This window comes from Myxocyprinus asiaticus, chromosome 8, assembly GCF_019703515.2.
Source record: "Myxocyprinus asiaticus isolate MX2 ecotype Aquarium Trade chromosome 8, UBuf_Myxa_2, whole genome shotgun sequence".
Classification (NCBI taxonomy): domain Eukaryota; kingdom Metazoa; phylum Chordata; class Actinopteri; order Cypriniformes; family Catostomidae; genus Myxocyprinus; species Myxocyprinus asiaticus.
In genome coordinates, this window is record NC_059351.1 from 32,465,150 (window position 1) to 32,490,393 (window position 25,244).

The 25,244-nt window shown below is 40.3% G+C and overlaps 1 protein-coding gene across 3 annotated transcripts in view; it reads left to right on the forward strand.

Moving 5' to 3' along the window:
* dhrsx (dehydrogenase/reductase (SDR family) X-linked) overlaps positions 1–25,244 on the forward strand; it is a 95,056-nt gene that overhangs the window by 1,854 nt on the left and 67,958 nt on the right. The window contains exons 1-4 of one of the 3 annotated variants that reach the window (XR_007897881.1): positions 11,182–11,233; positions 11,582–11,770; positions 15,680–15,787; positions 20,887–20,955. Coding sequence is in view for 2 of the 3 variants with exons in the window: in XM_051704426.1 (XP_051560386.1) it covers positions 11,668–11,770; positions 15,680–15,787; positions 20,887–20,955 (280 nt within the window). In the remaining variant the exon portion in view is untranslated. Of the gene's footprint in view, positions 1–11,181; positions 11,234–11,581; positions 11,771–15,679; positions 15,788–20,886; positions 20,956–25,244 lie in introns of those variants that run through there. The other 2 variants (XM_051704426.1, XM_051704427.1) reach the window with 2 other exon arrangements.

Genomic DNA, 25,244 nt, shown 5'->3' on the forward strand with positions numbered 1-25,244 from the left:
ATAACACCAAAAACTAACTCAAATCAGTACCCATGCACTGTCTTGTAGGCTGCTGTTGTGTATATGTGCGCATGCAAGAAAAACACCTGTGACTCGTGTTGGCGCTGTGTATGTGAATGGTCAAAATGCCTTGTCTTGGTGAGAAAGGGGTTGAGCTCTTCCATCCAGATGCAGTAATACCAAATATTTAGATATATAACCCTAAAAAAGAAGAATGCTCGAGGAATTTGCAAACTTTAAGTCACGAGCCAGGCAGGACGTTTGTGTTTTTGCCACACTTCTTTATTAAGACATGGTACCATGAACCTAGCAAACTTTGGCAAAACAAGCAACAGTTTTTTCCTCATAAGCACCTATTTTAACCTATTTACTGCCTGTTATCATCTAAACTAACTTAAACACCCGATGAATTAACAAAATGCTTTAAAACGGTCAGTTGTAGGCTACACAATGTGCATTGAACCATGGAAAGGGAAACGGTACAAAACGGTAGTTGTTTTTTTTTTAAATCGCGTTTTAAAGTATATAATGTAAAAGCATGCAATTTCTGATCATATCTCAGGCTGAGACAAATGTTAGTAGGACCTTTTAGTTTTAGTTTCCGTAATACTTAAAGATTGACTATATAAATGACACCTCACAGATGGAACATTTAAACTGTATTATATTCTGATTTTATATTCAGTGACCCTAGAACTGCCTCTGCCTTACACTACTGGGACCATAAAAACATTCTTTCACAATTTTGTTTTGCAAATGTAGTATCTTGCTAGCCGGAGATCAAAAGAGAAATTACATCAAAAGCCCATCATAGACATTTATAGCATGCTGATTCTTGTCTGAATTCGGCACATTTGGTCCAAATTTGGGTGGAAAAGAAATTGGAACTAAAACACCCATTTCCCAAGTAAGCATGTTGACAGAGAACAGGCTGAGGAGTGACAAAATTAAAATTTGCTTTTCTACAGAAGCATTAAGGATCCTCAGGTGAAATTAATACTGCTGGTTAAAATTGAAAATGTCTAATAATTACATGTCATTGGGACCCGAGGGGCTTCTGTCTTGTCTCTTACCCACTATCTTCATAGCTTTCAGCACACATGTTGCTTTATCTTTTCAGGAGCGGGGAGGGTGCTTCCCCTGAGTATGTTTTTAAGACTGACCTGAATCCCTACTTGCAGTCCTTCATTCCAGAAGTGCTAAGCCTCCAGACAAACATGCACTCACGCATAAACTTGATCTCCCTCTCTTCACTTACTGATGATGCCAGAGAGCAAAACAGATGTTGTATTTCCCCCTTCAGAGTTTGTTGTATCTACAGATTCCTTGTCACAATGCATTCAGTACAACAGCACTTTTAAACTGGGAGCTCCCTCCCTCCCCCATCTCTCAAAGGTTTGGGTAATGGTGTGAAATCTGAAAATCCTCTATTGTTTCTGAAAATTGGATGCACTGTGCCTTTCATGCTACATCCATTGAAAAATGTATGTGAAAGAAAGCTTTTCCATCATTGGGCCGAACAGTTCTCATCGCAAATCTGTGCCGATCCGGGACAGTTGGTGCATTTATGCTTTCTTTTTCCACTGTAGTGCAGTGAAATCAGGAGCTGGTGTCAGTACTGTTATTGTTAAGGTTAGATTTAGGTTTTGGGTGCTATCCCAGATGTGTTTGACTTTCTTTCTTCTGCTGAACACAAATAAAGATTTTTTGAAGAATATTTCAGCTCTGTAGGTCCTCACACATTTTGAAACTCCAAAAAGCACACAAAGGCAGCATAAAAGTAATTCATAAGACACCAGTGGTTAAATCCATATCTTCAGATTTGGATTTTAGTTCTTTTTTACTATAAATTCTTCCCCCTGCCCAGTAGGTGGCGATATTCACTAATAATGCGAATTGCCAAAATCACAAGAAGAAGAATGTCAAAGTGAAGACTGATAGTAAAAAAGGACTTAAATATTGATCTGTTTCTCACCCACACTTATTATCAAATCGCTTTTGAAGATATGGATTTAACCAATGGAGTCATATGGATTACATATATGCTGCCTTTATGTGCTTTTGGAGCTTCAAAATTCTGGTACCCAGTTTCTTGCATTGTGAGGAACTACAGAGCTGAGATATTCTTCTAACAATCTTTGTTTGTGTCCAATAGACGAAAGAAAGTTATACACATCTGGGATGACATCATGGCATGAGGGTGATTAAATTATGAGAATTTAAATTTTTGGTTGAACTATTCCTTTTAGGTTATGAGTATACTAAGGTAACTACTACTGTTAATAATTCATATAATGTTTGCTCACAGTGCATTGTGCAAAGTTGCTGTAAGGGGGTTCAGTGGAAAGGAGGCGGCGAGAACCGGCTTGACAACTTAAATAATAATTTAATGAACAACTTAACCAAGAACACACAAACAACCACACACAGGGCAGTTGCCTGTAATTCTCTCTCTCTCCTGAACTGTCGTCCCCAGCCGCATTTATCCCTTGCGCGCCCCGTCAGGCTGATTGTGGAACGGGTGTGCGTCATTCCAGCCCGGCCCCGCCGTCCTCGGCTCTACACTCCTCCCGGCGTTGCCTCAGGCCGGGGAGCCCCCGGCCTGACGTACATCCCCCCCTTCCTTTCCGGGGGGGGGCGTGCCTTGCGCCCCGACTGCCGGGGGGACATTCCCGCCTTCCTCGACCTGGGGGAGACAGGAGGGGAAAAACAACAACAAAAACCAACAAAATAGGTGAGGGAAAGGCCAACACGGAGCGACAGAGTGAGAGAGAAAGAGGAGAGAGAGAAAAAGAAACTCGCTCACCGGTTCTCTGATGCGCCGTCACGTGGTCCTCGATCACTCCTCCACCCTCTCAGGCGGACGGCAGCCACTCCTCCCTGGGCGGATCGGAGTCAGACCTCCGACCCCCAACGGACAGAACGCCCCTCCGCGTTCCCAGGGGGGACACTCCTCCGCCCCTGGCAGCGGCCCTACCGCTCCAGGCAGTCGGGGAGTCGCTTCCCTCCTCCCCTCGCGGACGGCGGTCTTCTCTCGACCCCACTGCATTTCTAGGGGACGCCAGGGCACTCCTCCGCCCCTGGCAGCGGCTCCATCGCTCCAGGCGGTCGGGAAGCCCTGTCCCCACTCGCCTCGCGGACGGCGGCTGTTCCCCGTGTCCGGGTGGTCGAGCTACTCCGTCCCCTGGCGGATGGCAGCGGCACTCCGCTGGGTGGACGGCAGTGTCGAGGACTCTGCGACGGGCATCCCTCCTCCCTCCTGGGTTACGGCACCAGTGTAAGGGGGTTCAGTGGAAAGGAGGAGGCGAGAACCGGCTTGACAACTTAAATAATAATTTAATGAACAACTTAACTAAGAACACACAAACATAACCACACACAGAGCAGCTGCCTGTAATTCTCTCTCTCTCCCGAACTGTTGTCCCCGGCTGCATTTATCCCTTGCGTGCCCCATCAGGCTAATTGGGGACCGGCGTGCGTCATTCCAGCCCGGCCCTGCCCTCCTCGGCTCTACAGTTGCACATGCACACAACTGTATTTCCAGTTTCTCAAATTCGGAAGGCATTGGCTGATTTTAGCAGGCACCTCCTGCCACTGTTTTTTCTGTGTGATCACTGTTGTCCATTTGACCCATATTCAACTCTTTCCCATTTTTGCTGGATTCTGATTAATTATGCAAATTCAGTGAGAGATACTGGCTTATGAACTCCATGGATGGTTAATTTTCTAAACAAAATCACTCTTTAGAGAAAGAATTCCCTGGTGCTTAGTTTTTCCACAATCCACAGTCTGTCCTTCTCAAAAATCCCTTTTAGAAGGCCTGGGAGTGTTTCCTGTAGAAATGTCTGTTTACACAGTGCTAGTCAAATATCAAGAAATCTCACCAACCTGCTGTCAGTGCACTAAACTGAGCCCCAGGTTTGCATTTGAGGGGTTTCATTGTACACATCGCCCCTTATAGGCTAGAAAAATGTCTGTTTGCTGCTAACAGAAATAAAAAAAAGTGTTGAGAAAGTAGAGTGAGAAAGGAAAGATTTTGCATACATGAATTGCATATATGAAAAACAAAAATGCTTTTTGCTGTTTGTTAATAAAATAGTATGTTGTTCATTTTTAATCACTTTCTCATATTACTGTATTTAAATTTACAAGGTGATTTGATCTAAATATCAACATGTATCTGAGCATAAAATTAACACATGTAACTTGATTTGAGGTAGAAGTATGGCTTTTGATTACTAATTGGTCAGTTACTACAATGCAGAAGATATAAAGATTTAAATTAAAACCTATGTTCTGTGAATTAGGCCACCTGATGTGTTCTGGACCCACAATAGTGCAATAGCTCCTCTTTCAGTACTTGTGTAACGATCTGGAAGGAAGTCACGAGAGCTGGATCAGGGTGCAGCGAAACAGTCTTTAATAAAATAAACAAAGTACAGGATAACGGGGTAAACACAGGAAAAAAAGAAACATCCATGATGCGAAACAAGAACCGGAGGAAACATTTACGAAGGGCACTGGTCATACACGGGAGGTCAAAACACATAATAACTGACAAGGACTGAACAGAAATCAGGGCATTGTATACACGGGATGAAACACAGGTGAGGACAATCAAGGACAGATGGCAGTGATGAGGGCAGGGAATTATGGGAAATATAGTCCGGGAGGAACAGATGACAGGGGAGAAAAACAAGGTAAACAACGGTGAATCATGATAGAACCCCCCCCTCTAATGGGCGGCTCCTGAAGCCCAAGGAAGGCTGGTCAGGGAGGCAGGGCCAAGATGGAGCCGGAGACCAAGGATACCAGAGCAGATCAGGTGGAAGGCTGGGAGACCAGAGCAGATCAGGTGGACGGCCGAGAGACCAAGGAGACCAGTGCAGATCAGGCGGACAGCCATGAGATCAGGGAGACCAGAGCAGATCGGGTGGACGGCCGAGAAACCAAGGAGACCAGAGCAGATCAGGCGGACGGTCAGGAGACCCAGAAGACCAGAGCAGATTAGGTGGATGGCCAGAAGACCCAGGAGACCAGAGTATATCAGGCAGATGGGCAGGAGACCCAGAAGACCAGAGTATATCAGGTGGATGGCCAGGAGACCACCTCAGGATAGGGACTGGATCAGGAGGACTGGTTGGTGGCCACAGGGCTGAAACAAGATCAGGAGGCCTGGTTGGTGACCACAGGGTCAAGATAGGGTCAGGAGGCCTGGGAGGTGGCCTCAGACTAGAGACTGGAGCCATAGAAGACTCTAAGGGCGGAGCCATGGAAAGTGGAGCTGTAGTAGGTTCGGGGGGGCGAGGCCATGGAAGGCGGAGCCGTGGGAGGCTCGAGGCGAGGCCATGGCAGGCGGAGCCGTGGGAGGCTCGAGGGGCGAAGCCGTAGAAGGCGGAGCCGTGGCAGGCTCAAGGGACAAAGTCGTAGAAGGCGGAGCCGTGGCAGGTTCGAAGGGTGAAGCTGTGGAAGTGGAGCAGTGGGAGGCTCGAGGGGCGGAGCCGTGGAAGGCGGAGCCGTGGCAGGCTTGTAGGGTGAAGCCGTGGAAGGCGGAGCCGTGGGAGGCTTGAGGGGCAGAGCCCAGGATGACTGGGAAATGACCTCAGTGTTTGTGAACATGAGCAGAGTCTCAGGAGCCACCTCTGTGGTCGTGGGCGTAGACAGAGACTCGGGAACGACCTCTGTGGGCGTGGACTGAGACTCGGGAACAGAAGCCTTTCACCTCCTCCTCCGGGAGGCCGACATAGGCAACGTGGGCTCTGGGACGAACGAGGCTGGCAACGCAGGCTCTGGGACGGACGAGGCTGGCAACGGCGGCTCTGGGACGGACAAAGCTTCCAGCTCGTTGGCTGTGGCAGGCGTGGGCATCGGCTCATTGGCCGTGGCAGGGGAAGGGTCCTCATGGCCCTACACACCGATATCAGTGACGGATAATTCAACTTGGAGACAAGGGCCGTGAAGGACCTCTAGACCGGGGCCGCGGAATGCTTGGAGCAATGAGTCGCAGAAGGCTGGACTGTGACGTGGCGTGGAGCCGACTCAAGCGTGGCCGTGACGTGGCACGCAGCTGACTCGGGCGTGGCGTGACGTGGCGCGGAGCCGACTCGGGCGTGGCGTGACGTGGCGCGGAGCCGACTCGGGCGTGGCGTAACGTGGCGTGACGTGGCGCGGAGCCGACTCGGGCGTGGCCGTGACATGGCGCGGAGCCGACTCGGGCGTGGAAGACTCGGAAGCCGGAACCGGGATTGAGAGAGGAGGATCCTCTGCAGCGAGTGTCTCTAAGATTAGCCTCACATATTCCTCCCAAGTGCAGTCTCCGGTCTCCAGCAATTCCCTCCACCGGCATGTTGTTAGTCCGATTTAGTAGATGGATTTCAGGGTATTTTCATCAAAACCTACGTGGACGGCAACAGTGGAGAAGAAATGGGAGAACTCTTTTATTGATAAGTCCGCCTGGCTCAACTGTACGAAGTATGCCGCTAGATCCATTTTTGCGGTCAGTTTTTCTGTAACGATCTGGAAGGAAGTCACAAGAGCTGGATCTAGGTGCAGCGAAACAGTCTTTAATACAATAAGCAAAGTACAGGATAACGGGGTAAACACAGGAACAAAAGAAACATCCACGATGGGGAACATGAACAGGAGGAAACATCTACGAAGGGCACTGGTCATACACGGGAGGTCAAAACACATAACAACTGACAAGGACTGAACAGAAATCAGGGCATTATATATACAAAGACTAATGAGTTAATGAAACGCAGGTGAGGACAAATAAGGACAGCTGGCAGTGATGAGGGCAGGGAATTATGGGAAATGTAGTCCAGGAGGAACAGATGACGGGAGAAACACAAGACAAATAACAGTGAATCATGACAATTTGTGTTCAAAGAGAAAAAATAACAAAAGAGAAGACAAATGCCATAAAGGAGAAGGTGAAGAAGCAGAGTGTAATTTGTTTATTTTGACATTTGTGCACTTTTTCTTCAATATTAAATGGATCCCAAACTCAAATCTGTGCATGGATACATACAGTCATGGACTCATAACCACAGAAAGGGTATGGCTCCTATGTCAAGCAGAGTTAAGTTTCTATCTAAACAGCATGTGCATCCTCACATATTCTATGTCTCCATTTTTTGTATAAATTGTGATGTCTCCTCATGGCCTCTCGCACTATGTGTATAAGTATTTAATCTTTCGATGTGGTTTGAATGAATTTAATGGTCTTATTTTATGTCAACATGATATTATATCAGCATTGCAAAGTATTACAGACAAAGATTGAAAAATGAGTTTCCAGCATTAATCTGATGCGAGTAAGATTGAAAATTGAACGTGAAGTAAATTGCACAATTTCAGATTTACTGGAAGAAATGCTCACCAGTGACAACATGTAATTTGTTGCTAGATTTATTTAGGGTAAAAGGGAACTGACAAAATCCCTATTTAAAGCATTTTAGCAAGATTGATTAATGGAGGAAAAGAGAAGCCTCATTTGGTGGATATCATGTGCAAAATAGATTAAAATGAATAAATGTATATTTTTTTCCAGCCTGTTGTGTTAGTATTTATTTATTGTCCCTTATTCATTTTAGATTGTTATTGAATATTGTTATTTATATAAGCAAAATATATTATTACGTATTGTATTTCAATGGGGATATAATTTATTTCAGCTGACAGTTACGGGCAAACAAGGTTTGAACAAGATCAAACTGAAATTCATGGCTGTTTAACACTTCTGTGTACAAATTTGAAGGCTGTTTATTGGATCAGTACAGGTAAACATCATATTATGCGACTACGCATTACTTTACGGAGAGCTTACGACCTACTAGTTAAGGCTGTGTCTCATTTGGAAGGCTGCATGCTAGGTAGGATGCGTCCTTTGAAGGCTGCATTATACCGAGTGTCGTCCTTTAAACAAGCCTCATTTAAACAAGACGGCCTCCGTAGGGGAAACGGAACGTAACATGGTTGCTATGACAACACTCTTTAACAAGCGCGAGCGCTTAGAGTGAGAAGGGAACAAAGTCCCTCTGGAAGGGAATGTATCAGGTACATTTTAGGAGAGTTATAATGATGAAAAGAGAAAAGAGAATAGATTTTACAGGTGTACTTTTAGTCTAATACTTTATTTTAATTGTATATTAATATAATTATACATATTAAATACCCTGCACCCATCTACTGAGGTACTTCAACATTTTTTTAGACATTTCTGTTGAAGAAACGAGACAGCCTCGATGACGTATGCGGCCGACAATTGCGACCTCCACAGGATGCATCCTTCCAAACGAGACATAGCCTAAGTCTTGCCTTAAGAACAGGTGGTGCAGCCAAATTAAGCACTGACTTAGTTGCAAACTAACTAGTGGTTACTAAGCCCTTAGTGTGAACTTTGTCTCAACTTACCTGAGAACTTACACACAGCTGGGGCAACCCTACCCAGATCAGCAGCAGCGTGTGACTGCAGTGTTGCCAGGGTTTCATGCTAAATTGGACTAATTTGAAAACACAATTGCAGATTAATATCAAAGAATCACGGGTTGTGTTTGTGGGATGCTTTAAAAATGGACCGTGATCACCAAAAGGTCTGATGGTAGGCACTAAAGAATCAAAATGCAACATCTTATTCATGTATAATGATTCCCGGATTGTATATCTTGCAACCGCATGGGCACATCTTAACTATCAGTGTGTTGTCAGCTTTGCAGCAGTATCAGTACAGTCGGCAACGTTATTTTAAAAAATATAACATTCGCCCGCATGATACATTGTTTCCCGTGATTGTTGCTGTGTAAATATATTTATGCAGCAGCTGCAGATGCAGAATAAAGACAATAATATGAATAAGTAAAATATGGGAGAAAGTAGCCTACTGCAAAGACTGAAAGGTGGAAACGGAATTGAATTATCAGAGTCCAAACCAAAATAGAAAAACCTAATGTAAATAACTACTGGAAAATTTGGGGCATATAGACGTATGTGAGGCTAGTTCAGTGTGACACATATTGTAACATACAGGCATATTAATATTATTTCTCACTTAAAAAAAAACAAAAACCCATCTCATACGTAGTGATTCACAAAATAAATAAATAAAAAACAAACAAAGGATGAGTAAAAGAATCAAAAGCACACAAAATAAAAGTGTTGGTAATAAAAGAGATAGAAAACTAAATTAATAAATTGGCCTAAATATGGAAATATGCAAGCAAGCCTTGTTAAAACTCATTAATATACTGGCTACACTACTTAACTGGCATCAAGTTATCATTTTGTAACAGGTAAAGGACGGGCAAGGATTAGGCGGGAACCGGCTGAACAGTCGACATAAAGTTTAATGAGAAACTCAACATAAAACAACCACACACACACACATGCAGTGCGGCCGTGTGCATCTCTCTCTCTCTCTTGAACTGGCATCTCCGGCTCCCTTTTATCTCGCTCTCCTGCTGATCATCTGATTCAGCGCCAGCCGTACACCCTCCTCCCCCACCCGACTCAGGCCGGGGCACCACCGGACTGACTTACTCCTCCCCCCCCCATCTCTGGAGAGGAGATGCTGTCCTTCCGGCCGTCCTGTCCACTGGGAACCTGAGGGAGAGACGAGGGGAGGCATGGGGAGAGGGAAAGGGCGAGTGGGAGACACAGAAAGAGAGAGGAAAAACTTGCTCGCCAGGTCCACAGACACGCGTCGCCTGGTCCTCAACCGCTCCTCCCCTCTGGTGGACGACAGCTCGCTCCTCCCCCGGTGGATGGCAGTGAGCCCTCCAACTCCTGGCAGACGGAACCGCTCCTCCCCTTCTTAGCAAATGGCAGTGGTTCCTCCGGCTCTTGGCGGCCAGCAGCGACCCCTTCATCCACAGGCATACGGCCGCGGCTGCTCCTTTGGCCGGACGGCAGCGGCAAGGACTCCATGACAGCACATCCCTCCTCCTCCCCAGGTTTCGGCACCAATGTAACAGGTAAAGGATGGGCAAGGAGGAGGCGGGAACCGGCTGAACAGTCAACATAAAATTTTATGAGAATCTCAACATAAAACAAACATAAACACACACACAATGCAGCGCAGCCGCATGCGTCTCGGTCTCTCTCGAACTGGCATCTCCGGGTCCCCTTTATCTCGCTCTCCCGCTGATCATCTGATTCAGCCACGGCTGTACACCCTCATGGCCCGGCCATGCCCTCCTCCTCCTCATCACACATCTCGAAAGTAAATATGATATATTTGAATTTCTTATCTAATTTTGTGCCAAAATGTATTATTCTTTGTCAGTCCAATCAAATAATGGGTTAAGAAAAAGATTAAAATGTTGTTAAAATGTTAAAATATTAAAATATTGTAGTTGACCACAAACTGCCTTCTGTTTGTCTACTTCCATAAAGAAAAACATTAGTGTCCAACTCCACCTCTAGTGTAAAGAAACTATTTAGATTCACTTAGATTAGTTAAAAGTGGAGGTGTAGCACTTCAGATAAGGTAATAATGACCTCTCACACTTAATTCCTCCAATTGTGCCTTGCCTTTATAAATACAGAATGTATTCTAAAAGTATTCTTGTATTCTGAATATGTTACTTTTTATTTGATGTATTCAGAATACTTTACTGAATATATTTAAGAGACAGTATTCAGTTTTCAGCCCAGAATACTTTTTTTTAAGTAATCCGTTGAACCCTGAATGTGATGATGACAATACATGTCTAAATAAATGAGCAAAAACTAATAAGTGATTATCCGTGCTAGACCCCCTCATCGCTGCTTGACTTGGGCGAAATAAAGCAGTGTCACTTCAAAGATGTAACTTTATTTAGAGCACCTATTATGGTTTTTCAAATATTACCTTCCATGTGTTATATAGCTGTTTGTAAATGTAAAAAAGTCTGCAAAGTTTAAAAAAATCAAAGTGCACGACATATGGAGTTATTGATTCCCAAAAGATAGAACCGATTCTGGATACCTATAACGAGTCGTTAGTAATTCCAGACTTACTTTCTGTACTAACCTACATAATTTGGTAACAAAAAACCTGCCTCTGGTCTTCATTGGCTGCTCGCGATCAGCTTTGACCCGCCCTCAAACACTACACTAAGCGGTAGACCAATCACAACAGACTGAGATATCTGACCAATCAGAGCAGAGTAGGCTTTCTGAAAGGAAGAGTTTAGAATGAATCCTTAAGAAAGGACCATTGAACGAGCCGCTTTGAACACTGGGAAAAAGGGTAATGCTGCAATTTAAATTATGAGCAAATTAAAGTGTTTTTTTTTTATTTTTACCTTGGATGCATGTATTGTATGAGACCTTTAAAACAAAATTAGGCACGTTTAAAAACCATAATAGGTGCTCTTGAAAGAAAAATAACATGTTGGCTCTGGTAAGTAAACACGATCACTTTTGAAGATTAATAAATAGAAAAAAACGTTTGCCGCATCACACAGTGCAGCACACTGAAGGTATCTGGAGTTTTGGTCACAAACAGGGCAAACATGAGATTTTGACTTGATAACAGTCTCTTGACTAATTTCTTTCTTTTTTTCTTGACTGACTGACTGACTGACGCATGACGTAGAGAGCGGAACTAGCGTAAGAACCGCTGAACTGTTCCTGCTGTACTTCAGCACGGAGCGTAAATACTGAGACGCTCTGTCTTCAGAAATGTGGCGGTTTCTGCTGTGTATTCTTGGCTTCATCAGACTCTACTTAGATGGCGTGAAAGTTCTCCTTTACCAGCTTTTCAACAAGTCCTTCATCCTGCCAGGTTAGGATTTTATTTTTTAAGCATTTTTAGTTCTCTGACGTGAGGTTTTATTTGTGTGTGTGTGTGTGTGTGTGTGTGTGTGTGTGTGTGTGTGTGTGTGTGTGTGTGTGTGTGTGTGTGTGTGTGTGTGTCTTATAGCTGTCAAAAATGAACTGTACTGTACCAACTGACAACCTTTTTTATCGGGTTTCGGACCTTTCACAGTTTTAGGCTGCTGTTGCAACTTTCGTCGGCTCTGTTAAGTCTAACCTAAAAAATGAATAGTGCTTAAACATATTCTCTTTTCATTCAGTGTCCCATAGTTTGAGTTGCCCTTTCACCGTTATCAGAAAGTCACATGTTTTTACTTACAGCAGCGCAAAGCTCGTGGATTAGTGCCACATCCATCCACACAATGGACTCTTGTATCAGACATATTTTCAAGTTTCTGAACCCTGACGGGTTTAGTTAAAAAGAGAAAGGCATTAAAGCAACACTGTTTTAGCGCTTGTTAGCATTTTAACATGTTACATTTAATTGATGGGAAACAAAGCCTTACATTAATAATACTGTAAATGTAACTTTTGACTGGACACTTTACATAAACATTGAAATGACTGAAACAAGAACAACATTGACAAATTGCTTTGTCTCTTTTGCTTGATTCTAGATCAAATCTAACAAAACTTGTTAGTGCAGTTCATGCTTAAAATGTAAAAAAAAAAAAAAATAGAAAACAGGTCCTAATATCAGTTTTGATATCTATACAGATTTGTGTGTAGTATATATATATATATATATATATATATATATATATATATATATATATATATATATATATATATAATGTAGTGATGATACCAGTGGTGAATTGTCAGGGCCAGCAAAGCCTTCTCTGCTGGCCTAACATGCCAAATATATAATGTTTTCTCATCCTTTCATTCTCAATCACCTTTTTGCCTATGTATTTTTAATCGCTTTCCACTATTAATTAATCTACCAACAAAGAGAAAAACGAAATGTTTATCCAGTCAGAATTTATTCCTTGATGCTTACAAGTGAAGTGTGACAGCTGTTTCACAAATCGCATGCCGAATCCAAAGCAGCGCGTGAGTTTGTGCTCCACTCCGTCACGCCTTTAGAATTTCTGTAGAATCCCTCAACAGTGCAAATGAATGGGCATCTAAAGTCAGATTGTCAGGTTCATCAGCCAGTCAGATTGATTTATTTGTTCTTGGTGGGTGTGATCTTTAGGAAATGTCCCGGTCGAGGCCTTCTAGCTGGTCTTGAGTGACGCAATCACGCTTTAAGTGATGTATGTATTTCAAGAGCGAAAAGCGTAAGATCAAGCTGTCTGACGAGTTGGCTGTCATCACTGCTGGTATTGCCGTTGAGAAAGAGATCCTTATGGATTTAAAAACACGGGATGTTCTGCATGATCGTGTGATTGATTAATTAAACAGGAAAGGAGGACTGATTTTCACTTCAAGTAAATTGGTAAGTACTTTTTGCATTATTATAGCAACATCAGGAGTTTTCTAAGTGTAAATTAGGCTGCTGGAGCATTCAGTGTCAGATCAAGTTTTGAAAAGTATTGCTGCGTTCCATTGAACTCGGAAAGTCGGATTTTACAACTTCCTGCTAGGAAAAGTGCAATAGAATGCATCTTGAAGTCAGAATTACAACTTGTAGGCTCGTGCAGAAATTTTAAACTCTGAATTCGCCGAGATGCAGGTGCATGATGTCACACAAACATGTCACATCTCAGGGAGATATACAAAGTAAGTGATAAAAATGTACTTAAGTAATATCGATAAATGATTTCATTTCCACATTACATGATATTAAAGCTTGTTTAACAAATGCCAACAGAAACAGGTGTATAAAACATTATAATCTCTTTTGATAATCGTACACCTGGAGCACAAATGCTAGCGTTGCAGCATTGTTTATCAGTTGGGTTGCTAGGAGACATCTCTAATGAGAGTCAAACTCCTGCTAAGCTAATGGGAGCAGGGAATGGAATGCATTTATGGTCGGAGATATCAGGTAGGAATATTCCACATCCATCTTGAATGGAACGCAGCATAACCGTGTACCCTGAAGAAATGAAATTTATTGCAAGCAACATTTAAATCACAAATATGATTAGATAAATTTTTCCAGGTATTATAGACATCCTTGGTAGATTCATATGAAAAATTATGATTTTTTTTAAATGTCTGTTCGGGAGACGTTCATTTCACAAAACAGACATGCTGCAGTTAAAATTAGGCTTGTTTGAGCATTAAGTGTCATTTCAAGTTCTGGCTTTCGTGCGTGGACGTGTTTTTAAAATGTCAGTTGGTATTGCTAGTTAGCTGCGACATAATGTATGATGCCCAAAGGCATAGGGTATCTTATTCATTGTGAAACTGTGTTTTCTTAATGGCGTGAATCACACTGAAGGCCTAGACTGTAAATGCATGGCCCGCAAATGGTATTTTCAGTATATATACTGTATATTTATGTTTTATTTAAAATATCTGTGTAAGACTACTAATAATTCTTGTTACATGTTTTTCATTATTGTTAATATAGTTAACTGCATGTAAAGCAAAGAGTGAGGGAATGATATCATTAGCAAGCATGTCACAGGTGTGTTCCCAGTTGGTATGTAAAGGCCCCTGCATACTGCCTATGAAATTGAAGAACGAACGGGTGTGTCACTACATTTAGAACAAAATCTGTCCAAAAAGAAGGTGTTTGTTTCGGTGGTTCATAACAGTTCACCAGGGCAAAATCTTAGGAAAACCTCTTCTTACTGCCATTGGTCCACGTCATCGGTAGGTGTGACCTGGAGCTCCACCTACATTACTTTGAGGCAGAAAGCTAATTTCCATTTAGTCAGTTAAAGCTGTAATTTCTGCTAAACCAAACGCCTTTGAGTAATGTTGTTGGGGCACCCGGAACGCTCTAAACAACAACAGGAATTTTCAAAGCTCCAAAGAAAAAGAAAGCTTACTGTTTTTAAGAAAATTAACCTATGAATAGGTGTCTCTGCAGATTAAGCTGGGTATTTTAAGTATTTTAACAGAAAAAGTTACATACAGTACTTCAGCTTTAACATCAGTAGAGTTATTAGCAAACTGATACAAACTCGCCTACATCAGTACGATCGTTCTTGTAGTCACATTTTCCAAGGCCATGTCATGCATTATTTTTATTTATTTTTGTGTAATTAGTCTACAAAATAAATCAAATCTACTCAAATACTCTTAAGTGCCCATTCACTCTTTTGTTTTTTATGCTGCTTCCTTCATGTGCTTTCTGCAGCCGCAATCCATTCACACATCTGTCCATAGTAAGGTTTGCCCATCATCATTCAATAACACAGTGTAATCTAATCAGTGCATATTATGGTGGCGTATAGAGTTTTTGCTCATAAGCTCCATGAATTCAGAATGTAAACAAGACAAATTATACATTATCTAGTGCATATACAGTATATTAATTTAAATCATCATCGAGTATTTAAATAGCTTCTTTTACTGATCTCGTGTAAATTCTACCCATAGAATGAGGCATGAACTCAATCATGAATTGATAACACATTTTAATGTCATATAAGTTGATGTTTTAAAGGTAGTCTTGAGCGTCCTCATATTTAAATATACCTCTAAACACCTCCCACAACGGTGTGGCCGGTGTCTGAATGTTCGCAAACAGTGTGTCAGAAGAACTTTTTCATAAGTGTGCTGGGGCCTTAAGATGGTGAATCAAGTCTCTGCATTTAATGATCCTTCACACCATTGCACATTCAAGAACACTCATACATGAATAATGACACATTATGTCCCAAACAAGGACAGTATGTGTCAGGGTACAATCATTTTAGACAATATCCGGTAATATCTTTCCCATTATTTTCTTGCTTCCTGTCTTGCCCAGATTTGCCCAAGCAGAATGGAAAGGTTGCCATAGTGACAGGGGGGACCAGAGGAATGGGATATGAGATTTCCAGACATCTGGTCAGCCTCGGCATGCATGTGGTCATTGGTATAGTATCATCTCATAGCTGAATTTAGATCAGGGAACCAACACCAGTCCACTGATTAACTGAGCCATTCCTACAGATCAGTTCCTGTGGTTATGCAGTCCGTCGATCGACATCCTGCTACTTCTGAAATATTTTAAATATTTTCTTAGGTTACTAGTATGATTTGGTACTTGAGGAGAACATTTCTTCTTTTTCCTTGTTTTCCTGTTCTTCTATCCTTATGCTTGTCCTTTTCTTTTTCTTTCATGTCAGTCTACATTATCAAGAAGAGCACTCTCCTAGAGTATAGTGACAGATAAATGGCAATGAGGAGAGCCTTTGCAGGAGTAAATCTCCTCACATGTTCATTCAAATGCAGGACAGTAGGTCCTGATGATTTTCCCTGCATCACTGATACCCTCAGAGCGTATGCACAAACAGGGCTTCGACTTTGGGAGTTTGGGACCAAAGTTTTTTGGTCCAACTTTTTGTTATACACTTGCCTTAAGGGTTAGTTCACCCAAAAATGGAAATAATTTACTCACCCTCATGCCATCCCAGATGTGTATGACTTACTTTCATCTGCTGAACACAAACGAAGATTTTTAGAAGAATATCCCAGCTCTGTTGGTCCATACAATGCAAGTGAATGGGTGCCAACATTTTGAAGCTCCAAAATCCATTTAACCCTTGTGTGCTGTTCAAGTCTTTTTTGACCCTTCTTGATTTTTTTTCTTTTATAAAAAATGGTGTAATTTATCTGAGTGCTGCAAGACTTGGTGACTTTTTTCCACTAGCAATCTGAACACACAAAACAAATCTGGACTTGATTCGATAAGTCTAAGGGGTCATAAAAAAAAAAGCAACACTTGTGATGTTCTGGGTCATTTCTGACCCACCATAGGAAATTAATGGGAAATACTAAAATACAGAGAGTTTTTGTTTTTGTAAAATAAAAATCAATAAATCAGACACAATGCAGTACACCACCACACATAAATGAAGGGGTGAGACTATAAAACATCCACAATGCAGAAAACACACACACACACACATCCACACACACATACAGGTTTGTTTGACTATACAGGTGCATCTCAATAAATTAGAATGTCGTGGAAAAGTTCATTTATTTCAGTAATTCAACTCAAATTGTGAAACTTGTGTATTAAATAAATTCAATGCACACAGACTGAAGTAGTTTAAGTCTTTGGTTCTTTTAATTGTGATGATTTTGGCTCACATTTAACAAAAACCCACCAATTTACTATCTCAAAAAATTAGAATACATCATAAGACCAATAAAAAAAACATTTTTAGTGAATTGTTGGCCTTCTGGAAAGTATGTTCATTTACTGTATATGTACTCAATACTTGGTAGGGGCTCCTTTTGCTTTAATTACTGCCTCAATTCGGCGTGGCATGGAGGTGATCAGTTTGTGGCACTGCTGAGGTGGTATGGAAGCCCAGGTTTCTTTGACAGTGGCCTTCAGCTCATCTGCATTTTTTGGTCTCTTGTTTCTCATTTTCCTCTTGACAATACCCCATAGATTCTCTATGGGGTTCAGGTCTGGTGAGTTTGCTGGCCAGTCAAGCACACCAACACCATGGTCATTTAACCAACTTTTGGTGCTTTTGGCAGTGTGGACAGGTGCCAAATCCTGCTGGAAAATGAAATCAGCATCTTTAAAAAGCTGGTCAGCAGAAGGAAGCATGAAGTGCTCCAAAATTTCTTGGTAAACGGGTGCAGTGACTTTGGTTTTCAAAAAACACAATGGACCAACACCAGCAGATGACACTGCACCCCAAATCATCACAGACTGTGGAAACTTAATACTGGACTTCAAGCAACTTGGGCTATGAGCTTCTCCACCCTTCCTGCAGACTCTAGGACCTTGGTTTCCAAATGAAATACAAAACTTGCTCTCATCTGAAAAGAGGACTTTGGACCACTGGGCAACAGTCCAGTTCTTCTTCTCCTTAGCCCAGGTAAGACACCAGGAGTGGCATAACAAGAGGAATATGACAACTGTAGCCAAATTCCTTGACACGTCTGTGTGTGGTGGCTCTTGATGCCTTGACCCCAGCCTCAGTCCATTCCTTGTGAAGTTCACCCAAATTCTTGAATCAATTTTGCTTGACAATCCTCATAAGGCTGCGGTTCTCTCGGTTGGTTGTTCATCTTTTTCTTCCACACTTTTTCCTTCCACTCAACTTTCTGTTAACATGCTTGGATACAGCACTCTGTGAACAGCCAGCTTCTTTGGCAATGAATGTTTGTGGCTTACCCTCCTTGTGAAGGGTGTCAATGATTGTCTTCTGGACAACTGTCAGATCAGCAGTCTTCCCCATGATTGTGTAGCCTAGTGAACCAAACTGAGAGACCATTTTGAAGGCTCAGGAAACCTTTGCAGGTGTTTTGAGTTGATTAAATGATTGGCATGTCACCATATTCTAATTTTTTGAGAGAGTGAATTGGTGGGTTTTTGTTAAATGTGAGCCAAAATCATCACAATTAAAAGAACCAAAGACTTAAACTACTTCAGTCTGTGTGCATTGAATTTATTTAATACACGAGTTTTATAATTTGAGTTGAATTACTGAAATAAATGAACTTTTCCACGACATTCTAATTTATTGAGATGCACCTGTATTAGTGATCTCTCATTGACTTCCATTGATTTCATATCAGGCTAACAATATTTTCTATTTCCAAACGCTACCCCTGAACCTAACCATCACACAAACATGTGCACATAACCAGATTTGAAGATCAACATCATCTGATCAATTTAAGAGCTGTTTTTTTGTTTTTTGTTTTTTACTGACGAGGACATTTTGGCCCTAACAGGTGTAGACAAACCTGTCTATATATACCAAATGTACCACACAGGTCGAAGTCTGAGTCTGACCCCTGTGTGAAAAAGTTTATGATAGAAGTTTGATGTTTGAAGTAAATGATAGGTAACAAAATAATAACGCTGTCTTTTTTTTTGTTTGTTACACAGTCAGATTTGTCTGTGGAGCATTGTCATGTTTGACAGCATGTTGGAGCATCGTTGCAAAATCTGATTCTTCAACACAAGTGGTTTAGATAAAATGCAACAATTTGACAAATAATAGTTTTTTATTTTATAATGTCTAAATATATATCCAATGCATAACTTGTGATAACGTCTCTAAATTAATTTTGTTAGAACATGAGCTTATAGAGATCAGCCTATGCATAGAGCACTGAAGCAAGCCATCTATTGGCCATAGTTGTTATTTCATGTAAAAAAAAAATTTTTAAATTATTATTATTCCAACAGATGTCACCAGAGACCCCCAATGCATGACAAATTGTTTTGACACTTTAAATTTACTGAAATTAAGTTTTATTATTGAAGTGAATATAACATAAAATGTGCTTGTTTTATATGAAAATGAATGGTGTAATTTAAAGCTAACTAAGGTATAAATACCATAAAATCACCCCCCAAAATGCACAACTTGTTAAAGTGTTTTTACTTTAGTAAAATGAGTGTTATTACATATCTTTAAAAAAAATGTCAAAAAGGGAAAATATTACACATGTATGTTTGGGCCATTTTTGACCCGCTAACATCACAAGTGTGTCTCACAAACGAACAGTGCACAAGGGTTAAGGGCAACATAAAGTACACCAGCTGACTCCAGTGATTAAATCCATGTCTTCTGAAGCGATATGATAGGTGTGGGTGAGAAACAGATCAATATACACTACCGGTCAAAAGTTTTGAAATGCTTACTATTTCTTTATTATAATTTTTTTTTTTTATAAAAGTAAAGTCACCAAACTATGGAATAGCATAAATGGAACTATGGGAATTATGTTGTGACTAAACAAAATCCAAAATAAATCAAAACTGTGTTATATTTTAGTATCTTCAAAGTAGTAACCCTTTGCCTAAAATTTGCAGACATGTACATTTTCTCAACCAACTTCTTGATGTATCACCCTGGGATGCTTTTTAAACAGTATTGAAGGAGTTCCCACTATGTTGGCCACTTATTGGCTGCTTTTCTTTAAGATCATGAGAAACATTTCAGTCAAGTGTTTCAAAAGTTGTGTCTGGTAGTGTATGTCTTTTTTCCTTCACTTTCACTTTCTTTGTGCATATCGTCCCCTATTGGGCTGGGAGGAGAATTCATGATAAAAAAATTACTTAAAGGAATAGTTCACCCAAAAATGAAAATTCTCATCATTTACTCACCCTCATGCCATCCAAGATGTGTATGACTTTCTTCCATCTGCTTAACTCAAATGAAGATTTTTTAAAAATAATTTATCAGCTCTGTAGGTCCATACAATGCAAATGGATGGGTGCCAAAAAATGTGAAGCTCCGAAAATCACAGAAGTCAGCATAAAAGTAATCCAAAAGACTCCAGTGGTTAAATCAATATCTTCAGAAGGGATATGGTAGGTGTGGGTGAGAAATAGATCGCTTTCACTTTCTTATTCTTGTGTTTTTGGTGATTCAAATTCTTCATGCATACAGCCCCCTTCTGGGCAGTGAGAAGAATTTCAAGCAAAAAAAAAATAAATAAATAATAATAATAATATTGATCTGTTTCTCACCCACACCTATCTTATCACTTCTGAAAATATGGATTAAAACACTGGAGTCGTATGGATTACTTTTATGCTCCCTTTATGTGGATTTTGGAGCTTACAAATTTGGCACCCTTTCACTTGCATTGTATGGACCTACAGAGCTGAAATGTAATTCTAAAAATCTTCATTTGTGTTCTGCAGAAGAAAGAAAGTCATACACATCTGGGACGCCAGGAGGGTTAGTATGTCATGAGAGAATTTTCTTTTTTGGGTGAACTATTCCTTTTAATAGTTAAAGTGAGCCCTACTGTACATATATTATGGTTTTGTTTAGCTTGTGAACATTGGTTGTGTTATTTGTAAATTATGTCAAGTAGATTGTTATACATTTGTTATATGCCATTTGTCATTATTGTCTTTTTGCTGGTTAATAGATATAAATCCTACATGTGCTGTTGCATTCCATTGACTGGTGTGATAAGAACTTTATCATTAGTGTGTTTGCTAATTATACCAATCTTTCCTGTCATTTTCTTCTTTAGCTGGAAATGAGGAAGAGGAGGGTCTGGCAGCAGTAAAGAAGATTCAGAACGAGCTGAATCTGGTAAAAGGTGAGTCTTACAAAAAATGTAATGTGCCTTGTGTTTTTATCTGGTCTGCTAATGTTGTCTTACAATCTCATTGCAATCCTTCCTATTGTTGTTCTTTACAAACAAATGATCTCAAATTTGTTTTGTTGAGTAGTTTTTTCTTTTTATTCTTTTAAGTATATGTGGTATTTACATGTAAAGTGAGCATAGTTGAGAAGTTAATGTACTGGATGCATGTAAGAATTACGTGCTTAAATTCACACTGAATACATTATCATAATTGAATATGAAATGTCATTTGCAACCTATTTTTACTTCTGTATGGTAAACCAGGATGTTCAGTGACAAAAAATGATGGGCAGGATTTGATTTTAACCATCGGAAATTGATTGGATCATAACAACTGGGCGTTACATAGCAGAATGGAGCTTTGTGGTTGATGGGTTAAAAAATAGGAATTCTTAAAGTCATCAGTAAAGAAAAGACATTTGCAGACCGAGTAAGTTTTAAGTAGTAATTTTGGGATGGAAATATTTGAAAACACACCTCCTTGGCATCTCTGTGTGTGCTATGGTAGTTTCATGGGGTTTGACACAGCTAGCAGCAAATAGGTTTGAGGTGAGTGTTTAAAACTGTTGTTCCTAGCCCATGTCATCATGATGATGTCAGTTAAAAGGAAAGGCATTTAAATAATTTTAAGTATGCCAATTGCCAATACATTTTGTTTAAAGATTACGAAGACAGACATGTTTTTCTTTGGAACAGCTTGCACATATACTATATAAATGGCTAAAAGTATGTGGACAACACCTTCTAATTAATGAGTTTGGTGACTCCATTATTTCCAGTAAAGAAAAATCATAATGCTACTCCATACAATTGCATTGTTGGCTTCCAACATTGTGGCAACAGTTTGGATACTCATTTTCTGTTTCAGCATGACAGTGCCCCTGCACAAACTGAGGTCTAAAAAGAAATAGTTTACTGCGTCTGGTGAGTAAAGTGATAAAAATATAAATACATTAAAAAAAACATCCATCCCGGTTTGAAAACGCTCACTGATTGGGAAATGCCCATTTTTGTTCTGCAGAGACCTATTTTTCGTCCCTATTGCCCAACATCAGTACTTGGCCTAACTGATACTCTTGTGTCTAAATTAGAGCAAATTCCTTAAGCCATGTTACTACATACAGTATAGTGAAAACCCTTCCCAGAAGAATGGAAGCTGTTGTTGCAGCAAAGGGGAAATTGATGCCTATGATTTTGAAATTATATGTTCATCAAGCAGATATGGAGTGGCTCTGCACAGAATGTGGAACATTAAGAAAGTTAATTATAAAGGGGACTTCTGATTTAATGTTGACTATAAAGATTGTTTAGCTCATGAATTTTTGTTTTGATGAAAGAGTCATCAAAAAGCAATAGCTGTAGTTTACTACACATTTAAAAGCGAATAAAAATGAACATTAGGCGTACTCATACCATTTCATTTTATTCACCTGCTCCTGGTCACAGAACAATTTCTAAAAGTGGCCCCAAAGTTCCTTGGTGTAGACCCACCTCCATTAGTGACCCTGATCTTTACTTTATCCTTGGGGTGATAATTTTCTCCGTCATGACCTTATACCACTTGCAGCTAAACAGGAACATAATTCTTCTTGCCCTGATGGGACTGGTGACATCTATTGGGAGAGTGTGTGAGGGCAAGCAGATGAAAACCAGAGAAAAAGACAGAGATGTTTGATGCTTATTTTCACGGAAGAACCATAACCTCATTGTAATGCAGATGTGATATTCAAAGCTGCAGTTTAGATGAAGGCATGCTCACTTACCTGTTTTATCCACCCCTCCCCCATATGTATTTTCAACTGCAAGGCAAGAACAGGCCCATCATTTTTCACTATTAGCTGTCATTATCGGCTAATATTGAAGTTGAGAAATAATGCACTGGAGGGAAGCTGCCCTTCTACACAGATCTAGGGTCAGTTTGTCTAAAACCTTAACTTTAATAGCATTTTGAAATTGTGAAATTGGTCTTGGTTCAGAGGGAAGAAGAAAAATATACAGCAAAAATGTTGGACGTGTTAACGAGAAATGTGTCGGCTGTTGATCTGTGTGTGTGTGTGTGTGTGTGTGTGTGTGTGTGTGTGTGTCTAAGCAAGGCTTTTCACTCAGCATGATCTGTCAGTGTATTTCTCTAAGCCAGTTTAATAATGACACATGATCGCTCTTTACTCGACTAAAATCACCTAATGGGGGTAGACATCACATCCACTTATACAGAGCAGGTGATTTAGGAAAATAGGATCGCTGCTGTGCTGCCAAAGAGAAGAATTAACTGTACCCCAAATGACACACTATGCACTTACACTAACTATGTACTCGTCCAGTCTATGAATGAAGTGTGGTACTGTCCCAAATGGAACACTAATGGTTTTCCACTACACAGAAGCATCGCCATTTAACAGCTAAAGGAAATGACGTTTTAACTGCATGCAGTTGTTGCAGCTAGCTTTAGTGTTAGCCAACCTTATCTTTTAAAAAATTCACATATTCACACAGACTGAGGTGATGATAAATCATTCTACTCACATTTATAAGGTGCTGCCTTAACAGAAGTTTTGTTATTTGCCACATTCACCATTGTTGTAATTAATTGTTTTGTCAGGCCAGCATTGCGGCTAGGTAACTCCGCCCCCTTCTGGTACATAGGACAATTGTGACCACTGAGGGGATGGGACGATTTGGTTATCTCACAATTCGGTTCGATATACGAAATGAGGTTCACAATTAGATATTATCTTGATTCGAAATAGCAACACTGGCACAAAGTATGACAGATTTGTATTTCTAGTCAAATTTTGAGCAAAATGCAAATTGTAATTTCTAATCAAAATAAAAGCACAAAGTTCAGTAGGGCTTTGTGAAATCAGTTTTATTTTTCCCCAAAATTCTGTTTTCAGTTTAATGTTTTCTGAATTCCATGTTTTAAAGTTGTATTACATTTTATTATTAAAAAACTGTCTAATCAAAGTCAGAACTTAAATCAAATGAAAACAGAACAGTTACTTTTTAGAATACCATTGTATTATTTTTGTAAAATGAAGTGCTTGCAGATCCTCACAGAACATTCCAAGTCACAACATTGGAGTTTTTGTCAAAAAAACAGTGCTGCACAGCAGAGCATCACAGTATTATTAAAAACATTTATGAAAATTATTTAGTACAACTGTACTCTTGCTTGTGAGATATTGCTTAAATATAATGTACTATTATTTATTAATACTACATTGAATATTACATTTAACTATACAGTAGTAATATATTTCTGTCGCAATTTCTTCAATTTCACTAGTTTGTATATTTTTGATGACAGCTTCTCACTCTCTAATAGGCAGATCGCTATATGGCTTTATGTGCTTATTAAATCACAAAAGGCTGCAATTTAAGTATATAAATGTAGTCTGCATGTGCTGCATGCCTTACAGTGAATAAATGCTCTGTGTTTATCATCCACACACACTCCACACACACACATACACAGAAGCTTGATGCTAAAGATGCTGTGTTATCAGTGTATGAGCGGCCGGCTTCACACATTCACTTTAAAGTGTGCAGCACATGCACACTATAATTAATTTAATTAATATAATTACTCATCTGAGTAAATCTCAGCCTCTTGTGGTTGGGGCATATCATGATTTTACTTTGATTAATTGTGCATTTATCTCAATTATGACGAATTCTATTACATTCCGCATTTATAGTTAAATTCTCTCATCATTTACACATTCCATCATAATATCCCAGGTGTGTATGACTTCCTTTCTTCACCAGAACACATTTGTTTCACATACTGACTGAGTGACTGTCTAAGTCATCCCTGCGACTCCAGCGGGTACATTTTTGTCTTCTAAAGTGATACGATTGCTTTTGGTGCAAAAAAAAGATCAATATTTAAGTACTTTTTAACTATAAACCACCTCTTTTGGTAAGCTTCACGAGAGAGTGGAGTTCACGCGGTCTCTCGTGTGACGTATTCGTGTTGCCATGTTATGGATGTAATCTCATGTTCTTCTCTCGGTTGAGACATCCAGGATAAGCACACAAACGCACCATTGTGAGTAAAGAAACAAGATACAAATCTAAACCAAAACCAACAAAGCTTCTGTACAGCTTTCCTTCTACTCATTTGTATACAGCGCTGCTCTTCCGGTTGTGTCGCTCAGTTCTCACGTCTCACGTGCCAATGCAATTATGTCACACGCACATACCACTGCTGACTGGAAGCAATGATTTAGAGTTAAAAA